Source organism: Phacochoerus africanus, chromosome 5, assembly GCF_016906955.1.
Source record: "Phacochoerus africanus isolate WHEZ1 chromosome 5, ROS_Pafr_v1, whole genome shotgun sequence".
Lineage (NCBI taxonomy): Eukaryota > Metazoa > Chordata > Mammalia > Artiodactyla > Suidae > Phacochoerus > Phacochoerus africanus.
Genome location: NC_062548.1, coordinates 1,206,616 through 1,219,595, shown reverse-complemented (window position 1 = coordinate 1,219,595; position 12,980 = coordinate 1,206,616). Strand labels below are relative to the sequence as shown.

Genomic DNA, 12,980 nt, shown 5'->3' with positions numbered 1-12,980 from the left:
AATCTCCCTCCTACAAGCTCCGGCACATCTGCTGTTTGGTAAATGCATTGGGGGCGGGAGGCGGTGGGCGGGGTGTGGGGGGAATTGCAATCTTGAAATAACACTGGCTGGAGCGTGGGTTTAGGCTGGCGGGCCAGCAGGCGGACAATTAATTACGAGGATCCTGCTTTGAGCTGAGCGAGGGCCTAGCTAGGCCGGGTGTTTACATGCACGCTTGTCTGTTTGGGGCCTGCAAATCCGTGTCAGATGTTAATGGAACAGCATCATTTTTCTACCGTGGTGGCATCCCCTGGGATGTTTGGATGAGGTGGCCGATGGGACTCAGCCTGGGAAAGGCGGGCTGGCGGCTGAGGAGGGAGCCCATTTGTCAGGCAAGCCAGACAGCCCGCAGCGCTCCCCTCCGGCCGCCACCCCTCCTCAGCCCTGCTCCCCTACCCCCGGCTCTGGGGACACACAACTAACTGTGAGTTGTGAAAAGTAAGGATCTACTCTAAAATATGAGAAGGAGACCACAAACTGGAAATGAGTAAACATTGAACTGAGGATCCACACCATCTCACCTGGGCTCACACCCAGTCCGGGGCATAGCCCCGCTACCCCACACTTCATGCCTCTGCAAGTTGGGGTGTGGTGTGTCCATCAACAGACCTCTCGGGCAGGCCTGTCTGCCTGAGGCCGAGCTGTGTCCTGTGTCCTGCCGTGACCTGCCTCCTGGCTTGGGCAGCTTTCTGCAGGCCACTGGCAGAGAGGCTGTGGGGCAGACCACATGGGGGCATACCAGCCCTTCAGCTCCAGCTCCCCATTCCCTCCCTCTCATCATCAGAAAGGCCAAAGGAAGAAGAGGCCCAGAGAGGGCAAGTGACCTGCAGGAGGTCACATAGCAAACAGGCTCTCAGAGCAGGCAGGTGGAGGAGGAAGGAGTACCCCAACAGAGGTCCTGTGGGAATGGCAGGCCTGCAGAGAGAAGTTGGCCCTGCAACACCTCTGTGTGGGGCCGAGCTCTCAGGCACTCTGCAGATGAGGAAGCTGAGGCCAATCCCAAGGCCCCATAACCAGGCTGGGCGGAGCCTGCCACGGGCTCCTTGGGCCCAGCAGTATCGCCTCTCGCCTCGGAGCACACAGCGTGGGCCACAAAGCCTTGCTGGAACCCTGGCCCTGCTGAGGTCTCCACCCACTCTGCCCCCACTGTTCCTCATGAAGCTTGATCCTGCCACGGGGCTTTTGCTTGGCTGTTCCCTTGATCCCAACACTCTTCGCACACACTCTCTGTGCTTTGCTCCAAGGTCACCACTTCAGAGAGGCTTCCCAGCGGCAGGACCCAAGCCTGGTCTCCTCCACAGGCTGAGCTATAGGAACAGTAAGTGATTAACTTTGGGAAAGTTCACGGCACCCCGCCCAGCACACAGTGGGCATTCAGGAGGCAGGGCCACACTGGCAGCGTAGTCACTATATGAAACCCATGGAAGTTAGCACTAGCGTCTGTTTCTTTGCTATGCCTCTTATGCACCCTTATCATTACTGTTAAGGAGAATTGCTTTCATAGGACTGGGAATGCAGCCTGAATTTTTGCATCAGTGGCATCTTTTTCTTTCAACCTTGGACAGTGGGCCCTCCTCATTCTTCCTCTCGCACTCAGTCCAGCCTCTCAGGACCATGGACAAGGAGGGCAAAGACCCCTGGCAGCCATGTGTCTGACACAAGAACTGCCTCAGTGTCCTCACCTGCAAAGAGGGCTCCTTGTTCAAGGCTGTGCTCAGAGGCGGGGGTTGGGAGGCAGGGAGCAGGGTCCAGAGGGGGAAGTGTGGTGGGGGGCAGGGGTGGGTGTGAAGGACTCTGTGCAGCCTGGGAAAGAGAGAGAACCCCAAGAAGGAAGGGAGACTGGTCAAGGGGACAGCCCAGCCTGCTGCCCTGCCCTACCTTCTGCTCTGTCTCCTGTACGCAAGTTCTCAAATATAGCACCTTGCCCCGCACACCAGCTCCACTAGCTATGCGACTCTGTGCCTCTGATTCCCCCTTGGTAAGATAAGAGACCATCGTAGGTCCTTCCTCCAGGGGCAGTCATGAGGCGTGAATGCACTAATATAAGCCAGATACTTAACCAGGTCCCGGCACCCCCAGAGCTTAAATAGTTCAAGACCAAGCTAATCTGATTACTACCATCTTCCCAAAACACACAGCGTGCTGATGACTTGACGTTTCTTTGCCCATGGCTGTCCCCTCAGCCATTAGCCCGAGGGTCTTTCCCACAGAACGCCAGGTGCTAAATGAACTGCTGTTGCCACGGCCCAAGGACTGTTCATTCCTGGCCCTTCCCTGCCCCCTGGTGGTTGCTCTCAGTATTGCCCCCAGGCCCCTCTCCTGCAGATTTGGAGACTGGCTCTAGGTCTGTCCAATGCCTAGGCAGGACTGGGCTGCCAGAGGTGCTGAGCTCCCCACCTACACAGAGATGATGGGAACAGGTACCTCTTGGACACAAGGCAAGGGGCAGAGGGGGAGCCCCGGAGTGGAGGAAAATCTTTGAGGGGAGAGGGAGCCCCAGAAGGAGGGAATCTAGGGGAGAGGAGCCTCAGGGGAGAGTGAACCCCTTGTCCTCAGCTTACCTGGCAGCTGCTCCCCTGGAGAGCCCATGGCACCTGCTCACTAACCCACAGGGGCTCCTCAGAGCCTTCCGTGTTCTCCACCGGGTAAACACCTTTGGCCCTCTCTGAGCCAGCTCCAGTCCCCCTCTCACCCACGGACCACTCTGAGGTCTGACCACCTGCCCTGGGGCTTTTGTTCATGCTGCTGAAGACATTTTCATCTCATGGGCTTCTCCAAGGAAACCACCAGACCCCTCTCTTGGAGAATAAGAGGACACCACGGGCCTGTCTCACCTCAGCCTGTCCTGCTATACGAGGGAGCAGATGACCGTGTGGCTCCAGAGCTGCAAGGCCCAGGCTTCCTGAGAGGAGCAGGGAAGCAGCCCCTCCCCCACCCCCGAGCTTGATGTCCTCCTTGCTAAAATCAGACTTGATGAGGGGTCTGGAAAGTTCTCAACATGGAGCCTGGCGCACAAAAGATGCTCAGGAAATAACCATAAAATCCAGTGGATTTTGGAAGCTGAGTGAAAGGGCAATTTGTTTATGCCACGTTCAGTGCACAGGACACGAGCTGCATGTGAGTCTCAGTCAGACAGAGGTCAGCATGCAAGAACAAAGAGCTCCTACCTCACAGAAGCCTGGCATCAGCCTTTCATGTTCCTCTTGCAAAGCTTGTTGCTGGTCAGGTGGCTCTCCAAGTGGGAACTCTAGGACTTGCTGCTGGCATCCCGTCACCCCCCGGAGCTGCCTCAATAGGACGGTGGTGTCCTACTTACTTAGCTGGCCACCTGTCACCAGGAGGCTGAGAAATTATGGCAAGCAAGGGACAATCCCAGAGTACTCAAGACTCATCTGCAGAGGGCTCCAGTCTGGGCCTCAGTTTATCCACCTGTCAAATGAGGGGCTGGGTCCATAGGGCTGGGCAAGGAGCTCTCTTAACCCCTCTACTCCCAGTTCACTGTCACAGGGCTGCCGGCCTTGTGTGGAGAGGGGGACAAAAGTCCAGAAGGTCGATGGGCAGCACTGAGGATGAAGAAACCCATGCCCCTTGCTGCTTCTGCTGCGGATACACCCAGAAATGCACATTCACTTACAGACAGGCCCAGACATGTGCGCTGCAGAAGGCCAGGGTGTGACCAGACCATGCAGCAACAGGATGGTATGGGTACAGCTCAGGACATGGCCGGGGCCCAGGGAGAGACTCTGGGCACCTTCTCAAGCCCGGAGCCCCAGCTCCCAGATGATCCTCTGAAGACCCAGTCCCTACAGCCATGCTGGGCTGAGGGGACCCAAGGAGCACCCAGAGAGCTCAGCCTCGAGGACTGGAGCTCAGGGGCTGGACAGCCAGAGCCAGGCCTTGGGGCGGGCTGGCACAGAACAGCCCAGGCCTCAGCTCGGTCCCCCAGGGGCTGTGAGGTGAGGGTGTGTGGACCCCTGGGAGAGCCGCAAGGCAGAATCTGGCTGGATCTGGGCTGCCAGACAGGGAGACTGCCCAAATGGGGAGTGTACAGACACACCTCTTGTGGGGTCCAGTGGCGTGGATTCAGGCTGTGGAGGTGCCCAGGCTGAATGTCGCCTCCCAGGACCCAGCAATGCCTGAGATACCGAGGGCTGGGACAGCCCCAGTGTGGCCCTCCTCCAGTCAGCTGGCCCTTTTCCCTAATCCTCGGTCCTCACCACACCCTGCACTGCACATCTGTGTGTATGCATGTGTATTGGGCCAGGGGAGGGGGTTGGTGCGGAGGTTTCTATTTTGTTCATTTGTTGTGAATAATGTCAGATCTAGGCAAAAATCCTATACCTGTTTTCCAGCGCCTCTCACTGGACTCAGTGAAACTGCACACCTGTGAACCCCAAGAAGGTTCGAGGCTCCTAAAGATGCTTGGGGTTGGGGCTGGTGTTGCCAGGGTCTCAAAGGCGGCCCACCTTGACTAAGGTCTCCTCCGCCTGCTCTTGCAGGCCGGCTGGGGTGCAACTGCTTTGTGGTGCAGGGCAGTGCACATGCCCTGGGGGCAATCCAACGGCTTTCCAAGGGGAGTACGGGCCACTAGGGCCTGGGCCTGGGTGGGAGGCCCGGCCTGACTGCCCACCCTGCCAGCCAGCCCACTTGCACCTCCCCTCCCCACTGTTGAGGACCCCCACCACCTTCACTACCAGGGTCGACGACGGTGAACGAGGCAGAAATGAAGCAGACATGGGTCTGTACAAAACCTGAAATATTTTTACTCTTTTAAAACTTTGATCTAAGTTACCTTAGACCTCATGGACTTGATACAAGAGTAATATGAATTGGGAAATAAAACACTTTAATAGCCACAATAAACTTTGTTAGAAATGTACATGTTGCCAAAATAATAATAATAAAATTAAAAAAATAAGAGAGAGAGGAAGAGAGAGAACAGCTTGATGGCCAGGTTAGATTATATAAATGTTCAACAAGGACAGGAAAGGAAACCTTCAAAACGCCGGGTCAGAACAGTCAGGGCCCCGTGAGGCTCGCCCCTCCCAGCCTCTGGGACCCGGGGCTGCGTCCCCCACCTCCAAAGGATGAGCTAGGGTGGCAAGGCCTACGCAAAGCTGCCTCTCCTTGTGGACAGAACACCCAGGGCTGGGCATATAAACAAAGCTCATAAGAAATGTACAAATATAAAAAGCTACAAACATTAATAAATTACAGCATCACAAAACACAGAAACACTTCACAAGGTGCTAGTAAAATAACTGTACCCCCACCCCCTTCATCAACAAGAAGGAAACAAAGAGCTGGTATTCAAGTTGAAGATTCCTCTTCAAATGTGTCTGAAATAGATCTTTTGTGTACTGTTTGCTTCTGTAAAGACAGATATAAGGCTGCACAGACATCACTTGTTTTTCAGGCAATACCTTAGTTCCTAAAAGAAAAAATAATAATAATAACCATAATAATACAAAGAAAAGGAAAAGCATCAGAAACCCAACTGTTCATCATACTCCGCAAAAAACTCGTATAAATGTTAATGAAGGACTCTATAGAAAGAAATTCCTAAAGATACTTTTACTCTTATAAAAAAGAAGTTATTTAAAAAGCTATTTACATGCTACATTCTATGAAAAATATGCTTCAGGAAATACATCTAAAATTAAAATACAGGATTGCCTGAGAAACAAATCCAGCCCCTCCGTGTCGATGGGCAGACACGTAGTCCAGGAGCCACCCATGCACTCGACACCAAATGTCAACAGGTGACAAGACAGAAGTGCCTGGCCCCCAAGTCTTTGGGCCACCCGGCCGCCATCTGCCCCCACCAGGCACATGGCAGGGTGCCTTGGCTGGGAAGTGCTTCTCGAGTATAGCCGATCAGGCTGGATGGGGCCCACCCCCATGGCTTAGCCTGGGTGGGGCCCCCTGGGCCCCACATTGTGGCCGGGCCCAAGCCCTTCCCTGAGGACCCCATGATGGTCCCCCTCATTGACACACTGACCCTGCTGCCGGCCCCAGCCGGCCCCGAGAAATGCCCCAGGCATTCAGGGCGCGACACCCACCATCCGGCCCACCGCCCACCAGCGGGGAAGCACAGAGGCTCCTCTCCTGGCCGGGCCGAACACTCTCTGGACTTGTCTTAGAATCACTTAGGAAAAGAAGGGGGCACACACACACCCCACCTTCTCCTCCTCTTCCTCTCTAGTGTTCTTTGCCTTTTTTTAAGCCTCTGGAGGCTGCCAGCCTGTGGCCAGCTCAGACTCTGGGCTTGGTGAGCAGTGGCTCACTCCTCCTTCCTTGAAGGACTCATGCTCCCAGCAGAGCTGCAGAAGCTCTGCAATCACACCCATGCTCGGGGATGCCTGGAGGCTGTCCTGAAACTGGAATGGTCCTCAAACTGGCAGGGCCACATTTCGGGAACGGGTCACTCTAAGCAACTTGAGAAAGGACATCTGTCCGTGTTGGCGAGCTCCGCCTGCTGAAGCAACAGACGCTCATATGGGGGGTGGGGGGAGTGGCCGGGAGGTGGCCAGGCCCTCCCTGGGGTGAGGCAGCGAGGCCACCCTCCTGGGGGCCGATGTCCTAGCGGGGCTCCGGGGGTCCTGAGCGGAGCAGAAGGATCCTGGCTTTCCAAATTTTAAAGGAGTAGTTTTCCGTTCCGATGAATTTTCAAAATTTTCCCGAGCCTCTGTTTGGCGGTGGCCATGCCCTTTTTTGTACGTTTTCCTGGGGAAGGAGAAGACACAAACAGACAGTTGAATGCAAGGAGCAGCGTGTGGAATGGGGGGTCTCCAACCCCAGCCCGCCCCTCCATCCCGTGATGCCTGGGCCCTGGGAGCTCGGTGTCCCTCCCAAGTCACCAACCATCGACACAGAGCCTGCTCAGAGGCTATGGTGACCAGGGGTCGGGCCGCATTGAGTGGGACAGGAACCGGCCAGGGATGGCATCACTATGAAGTGAGGCCCCCAACCCACCTCCTAGCACCAGGGCCACCTAGAACCATGCTCCCCACATCCGTGGTTGGCTGGGCCTCACAGCCAGGGTGCAACAGGCCTGGTGGTGACAGTGAGGATGCCATGGGACCCAGCCCTGATCACACCGAGGAAACCAGATTGCCTTAGGTCCTGCCCACTGAACCCTCGACGAACCGCTGACCACACCCCAACTCTAAGCCAGGCCCCAAAGCCAAGGCCCTGGGCATCTGAGGGGCTGGCCCTCCCTCCGAGGTGAGCAAAACCTCTGGGAGTAACCACAGCTCTCAGGCTTCCGAGGGACCATTTCTTTCACCCACTGACCGAGCGCCTGGCCACAGACACTAATGGCTTCAGGGACCGAGGAGACCTGTGGTCATACACAAGGTCGGTGTGCAAGCTGAGGGTCACCTTTGGCAGCAGTGTTGTTGGGGGATGATGAGGAAGGCCGCCTCTGTGTGAGGAAGACCCCAGGGGCCATGGGCTGGGAAGAACGGCCGGCCTGGGCCCCAGCAAAGGCGCCAGCCGCCGTGTACTCGTGGTCAACCAGGCTGCTGCTGTGGGACTCTGGCAGGGGCTCGGGCGAGCTGCCCTCCTGTGAAGCCTGGCTGCTGGCCGTACTGGTGGAGGCCGGGGTGGTTGAGGCTGGGGTGGTGGAGGCCGAGGTGGTAGAGGCCGAAGTGGTGGAGGCCGAGGTGGTGCTGGCCGAGGTGGTGCTGGCCGAGGTGGTGCCTGCCAAGGTGGTGACAGAGGCGGAGGGGGAGGTGGTGTTGGGAGCCAGCTTCCTTTTGGTGTTCTTTTTCTTTCTGTTTTTCTGTTCCTCCTTTGAACAAAACATGTAGCCATGTTACCCCGCAGGGCTGGCCCACAGACATTGGGGACCAGCCTGCAGCCTGGGACTGTCTGATCCCCTGTGCATAAGACCTCCCTGTGGAGCTGAGCGAGCCAGTGATGCAGAAGCAGAGAGAGCGAGACCATGCCGGAGCCCCACCTCCCGCCATCACAAGTCCCCCAAAGCTGTGCTGGGGGCAGGCTATCCTGACATGGGGATGAACGGGATGTGGCACCAGCACCCAGCTGTGGCAGACAGACCCTGCTCAATCTGAGTATACCTATCTGTGGGCGTGTAGTATGGGACCCCTGCCCTGTCACCCTAGCCCCACCCATTCCCATCACCCCACTTTTGCTGCTTCCCAGTTTCTCTGCTCCCCACTAGCAGGGACTTAGGAGCCTGGAGGAACAGGGGTCAGCAATACTCAAATGTCCCTGAGCCTGTGACAGCCCCAGCCTGGGTGGTCCAGGCATGAGAGTGGGGACAGACGCATCCGGGGAGCCTGAGCCCAGGCTGGGGCCCCTCCTCACCTGCTGGGACAGCTTGGCTGCAGCAGCTGCCAGCCCCGTCTCAATGGAGGCCACTCTGGTCCCCTCGCGCACGGGCCTGTCCTGCCTTGGCACCGATGGGCCGACCCTCGCTGTGGGATAGAAGGTCAGCTTGCCTTGAGCAGCCACCCACTGCCAGTGCGCCCTCCTGGGCTCCCCCGACCCTGCCCCAGGCTTTCCTCAAATCCCAGGGACAAGTCACAACTCAGGAGGGTCAGCATGAGCCCCAGCCTGGTGAAGGGGTGGCTTCCTTTCGCCAGCAAGATGGGAGAGGTAGGAAGGAGTCATGTGGAAGGGGAACAAGACCCCATCCTCGGGCTGCCATGACACCCGTGGCTGGGTGCAGAGGCAGCCCTCCAAGGACCACTCATGAGGAGAAGCCAGGTAGAGGGCTGGCTCCCCGGGGGCGGCCCCTTGCCCTACTGGCAGGAGCCAGACACCTTTGGGTGGGTTTGCAAAGGCACCTGGGCTGAGGTCCCAAGAGGGAAGTGGAACCCAGTGAGGCTCCTACAGGCAAGCAGCACCTGGTCTGCATCCCACATGGAGTTCACTGGCATGCAGTGTGGACAGACCTCACCCCCGGTCCCCAGCGCTACCTGTTGGGCTGTAAGGAGCATCGTCTGAGCCTTTCCTCTTCTTGGACCGGGACTTAAAGACAGGACTGTCCTCATCTGACTCCAGGGAGGGGTAAACTAGGGGGGAAAGAAGAGGAGGGCTGAGCTGCTGATGCAGCCGCCAAAGGGTAGGTGGGCTGTGGGCCACCGACCGGCACGCCCCCCCACCCCGAGCCACCCTCGGGCTGCAAAGCGCCAGCCCTCCTGGTGTGGCTGCCACACGTAGGGCACAAGTGGCCTCTGAAATTGTCCAGCCCAGGCCCCCTTGTGGTGCAGAGTGGGGCAGTGGCTGGCCAGATGAGAGGCCCATCCAGCCCTCGTGGCCACCTGCCCAGCCTGGCAGAACACCCACTGAATTCCCAATGCTCAAAACACTTCCTCTTTGGAGTTCCCATCGTGGTGCAGCGGAAACAAATGCAACTAGGAACCATAAGGTTGCGGTTCGATCCCTGGCCTCATTCAGTGGGTTAAGGAACCGGCATTGCCGTGAGCTGTGGTGGAGGTCACAGACGCAGCTTGGAATTGGCGTTGCTGTGGCTGGGAGTAGACTGGCGACTAAGCTTCAATCTGACCCCTAGCCTGGGAACCTCCATATGCTGCAGGTGCGGCCCTAAAGGGCAAAAGACAAAACAGAACAGAACACTTCCTCTGCTACTATTAGAAAAGAAGGCTGTCATCCACAGAGCCAGGTGGCTCTCAAGGACCCGAGGCCACCTCAGCAAGTCTCTGGAGCAGAGAGACCCACATAGGAGCCCTGTGACTCACACGGTGCCCCCTCCCATTATAAGTTCGACCCCCAGGGCCTGTGGCACCTGAACTCTCAGGACCTGGCCCAGGGAGCCCAGAAAACATAGATTGCTCCACTGTCATTCTACCAGACCAGGGCAGGTCCCACAGAGAGGCCTGAAAGTGTCCCCCAGATAGGGCAGGGCCAGCCTCACCACAGGAGGGTACTCCAGGGACAGGAGCACAAACACGTAGCCCCCTGGGCCATCGGGGCTGTGCTGAAGGCAAGCCCTGCACACGGGGGTCAGCACACCCGGGTCCTGAGGAGAACGCTGTGCCCTGTGGGGGCTTGGACATCCTCAGGCAGCGGGCAAGGCGTGGAGGCCAGTCCTCACTCCCAGTCCCCCTCCTAGGCAGCAACAGTGGCTCCATCAGAGCCCATCAAAACCAGAAGTTCTGGGTCTGGCAGAAGGTAAGGCCAAGCGCAGCCACCAACTCACTGCCCACCTCCTACTTGGCAGAAAGCCACCCTGGGCTTTGGTTTCTCTGTCCACAGACAGACAGGACAGGCGTGCTCTCGGCGTGACTGAGATGGTGCAGCCACACAGAGGGCAGTCAGGCAAGTTGTCAGAAGGTGAAATAGGCAGAGACGCAGGGGAACTATAGACACGAGCCACATGATGCCCCAGTGTCCCCAGCAGCACTACTCACAGCTCCCAAAGCTGGAAGCCACACAAAGGCCTACGGATGGATAAAGGGATAGAAAAGTGGGATATGTCCACATGGTGGGACATGGAATAAAATACTGACATGTGCTACAACATGGATGAGGCCTTAAGAGTAATGAGAGAAAGCCAAGACTTCCCATTGTGGCTCAGCAGGTTAAGAACCCGACTAGTACCCATGAGGACTCAGGTTCGATCAGTGGGCTAAGGATTCAATGCTTTCCGTGAACTGTGGTGTAGGTCACAGATGCAGCTTGGATCCCATGTGGCTGTGGCTGTGGTGTAGGTCGGCAGCTGTGGCTCTGATTCGACCCCTAGAGTGGGAACCTCCATGTGCTGCATGTGCGGCAGTAAAAAAAAAAAAGAAAGAAAGAAAGAAAGAAATCCAGGCAGAAAAGACCAAGCCTTATGAGATTCTGATCACAGGGCAAGACTAAGATGGTCTATGGGGCAGTATAATTCAGTGGTTGCCAGGGGCCCGCAGAGGGTGTTGAGGTGTTAACGGTATAGGGCAGGATTTCCTTTCAAGATGATGCAGTGTTCTCAAATTGGCTGTGACGCTGGTGGCCTAGCTCCCAGCACCCAGGATGAGAGCCCCCTTTTCACACAGCGGCTCTCACCGTAGTCAGAGTCCTTGAAGCAGGCATCCAGGTGGTCCTGCTCCTCCTCGTAATCATCCAGGTCCACGCTGTTCTTGGCTGTCCTCTTCAGCAGCCGCTTGCCTGCACTCTTACCACCTGCCCCATTCTTTCGGGGGCCGTGGGCCGCCAGCGAGCTGCCCTTGGCCTGGCTGGCGCCCCATGCGGTCTGCAGGCAGGAGTCGGAGGCCTGCAGGTTGGCCATGGACAGCATTCCCTGAATGGCTTCCTGTGTGCTGGGGGAGGCGGGGGGCTGGCTGGAGGCACAGAGAGACAGGCACTCAGCCCACGGCCCACACGTCCTCCCACACAGCAGCCAGCAGAGGGTATGGGGGGTGGGAGACAGGGGCAGCTGGTAACTTCCCTGAGAAAAGGGCCAGCCACCGCCAGCCCCTACCCTCTGCCCATGACCTCCCAACACCAAAGGGAGGGCTGGAGGCCTTGGGACAGAGAGGACACAGGGAGGAGAAGGTGGAGGGAAGGGATGAAGGGGCAGAGATAAAGGGGGTGGCAGACAGAGGGGCCGTTGCTCCTAATCTCTCCCACCCTAGAGCCAATGAGTACCCTCCTGCCTCCTCCTTCCAGTCCAGCAGGGTCTGTGCATCCCTCCACCCACTGGAGCTGCTCTCCCACCTCAGGCTTCTGCACCCAGCCCCTGCCCTGGTGCTCTTCCCCCCACATCTTTAAGGGTGTCCTCCCATCCAGCCCCTGAGATGTGGCAGCAGAGCCCTCTGCCTTCTGTGGCATCACTCTCCCCAGGTGGCCCACACCATCTCTCCATGACTGGACCCCAGCCTTGCCCATCACCCCAGGCCTTTGTCCACCTAAGGAGCCATCCACACCTCTCACTGCTCCCTGGGTCCCTAGGAGGCAGGGCCAGGAGCAGGGCATGGGGTAAGGGGAGCCATAGCACTGCTTAGCCCTCCTTCCTGGTCACAGACTCAGGAGACCCAGCAGCCATCCTGCTCAGGGGGTGTGACATCCAGGCCCCCTCCTGCATGCCCCATGTCCCCCCCAGGGGATGGATCTACCCACAGAGGGGTATCAGTCTGCATAGTCCCTTGCCCCCTCCCCCAGTTCCAAGAAGTGTCTGAACCAAGTTTAGTAGGACATTAAAATGAGAAGGGGCAGGAGTTCCTGCTCAGAAACAAGGTTCCCAGATTGAAGCTGGAGGGCGCAGGGAGATGGAGCTGGTCCCAGTAAGAACAGACACAGAGGGTGGTCTCCTGTGGTCCTGAGGGCCCACGGAGGTAACATGGACAAAAACTATCCTTCGAAGGGTACTGCTGGGCTCCAGGCCAGGGACTCTGCTCCAAGCCTGGAGGAGGCGATGGGCGGGCGCCTCTCCAGGCAGCCCTCCACCAATACCACTTCCTCCAGTCCTGCCTGAGACGCACTGGACCACAGTGTTTTGGGGTTTGCTGAAAGCAAATGGATTACGGTTCCAAAGCCGCAAACAATGGGAAAAATCAAGTCTGGTCAGACCGCCACTGAGAGTCAGAAGCCCTTGACGGGACCATGTACCTGCCCCAGTATCCCCTAAACTCCACTGTCCCAGGCCATGAGGGCAAAGGGCTGCCCAGACCCAGCCAGAGCACATGGCCTTGGGCAACAGGAGTATCATTGCTATACCATCATCACTGATGCTCTCTGAGCAGGGACAGACCCCCAACCCAGTACAAGGGCCAGTTAAGAGCTGATAGCTGGCCACCCACCCTCTGCACCAGGCTTTCTGGGGTGCGAATGAGGTCCTTCCTGGCCCACCCTGAAGGTCTCAGGGCTCCTCCCCCAGCCCCACATCCCCGACAAACACCAGGCTTCCTGCAGGGATGGGAGGGTGGGGGCCAGACACCCACCAAGAAGGTTCTCCAGGAGCCAGCGTGGAA

At 57.6% G+C, this 12,980-nt stretch overlaps 1 protein-coding gene across 5 annotated transcripts in view; it reads right to left on the bottom strand.

Annotated features, from left to right (window-relative positions):
* Positions 1-4,778: 4,778 nt before the first annotated feature.
* The window catches only part of PHF2 (PHD finger protein 2), an 88,314-nt gene continuing 80,112 nt past the window's right edge, over positions 4,779-12,980 (bottom strand). For 4 of the 5 annotated variants that reach the window (XM_047779337.1, XM_047779336.1, XM_047779333.1 and 1 more), the window contains exons 18-22: positions 11,077-11,351; positions 8,988-9,083; positions 8,374-8,483; positions 7,423-7,834; positions 4,779-6,765 (exon numbers count right to left, since the gene is read on the bottom strand). In XM_047779337.1, the coding sequence (XP_047635293.1) occupies positions 6,677-6,765; positions 7,423-7,834; positions 8,374-8,483; positions 8,988-9,083; positions 11,077-11,351 (982 nt within the window). In that variant the 3' untranslated portion in view covers positions 4,779-6,676. The remainder of the gene's footprint in view (positions 6,766-7,422; positions 7,835-8,373; positions 8,484-8,987; positions 9,084-11,076; positions 11,352-12,980) is intronic. The other variant, XM_047779335.1, reaches the window with a different exon arrangement.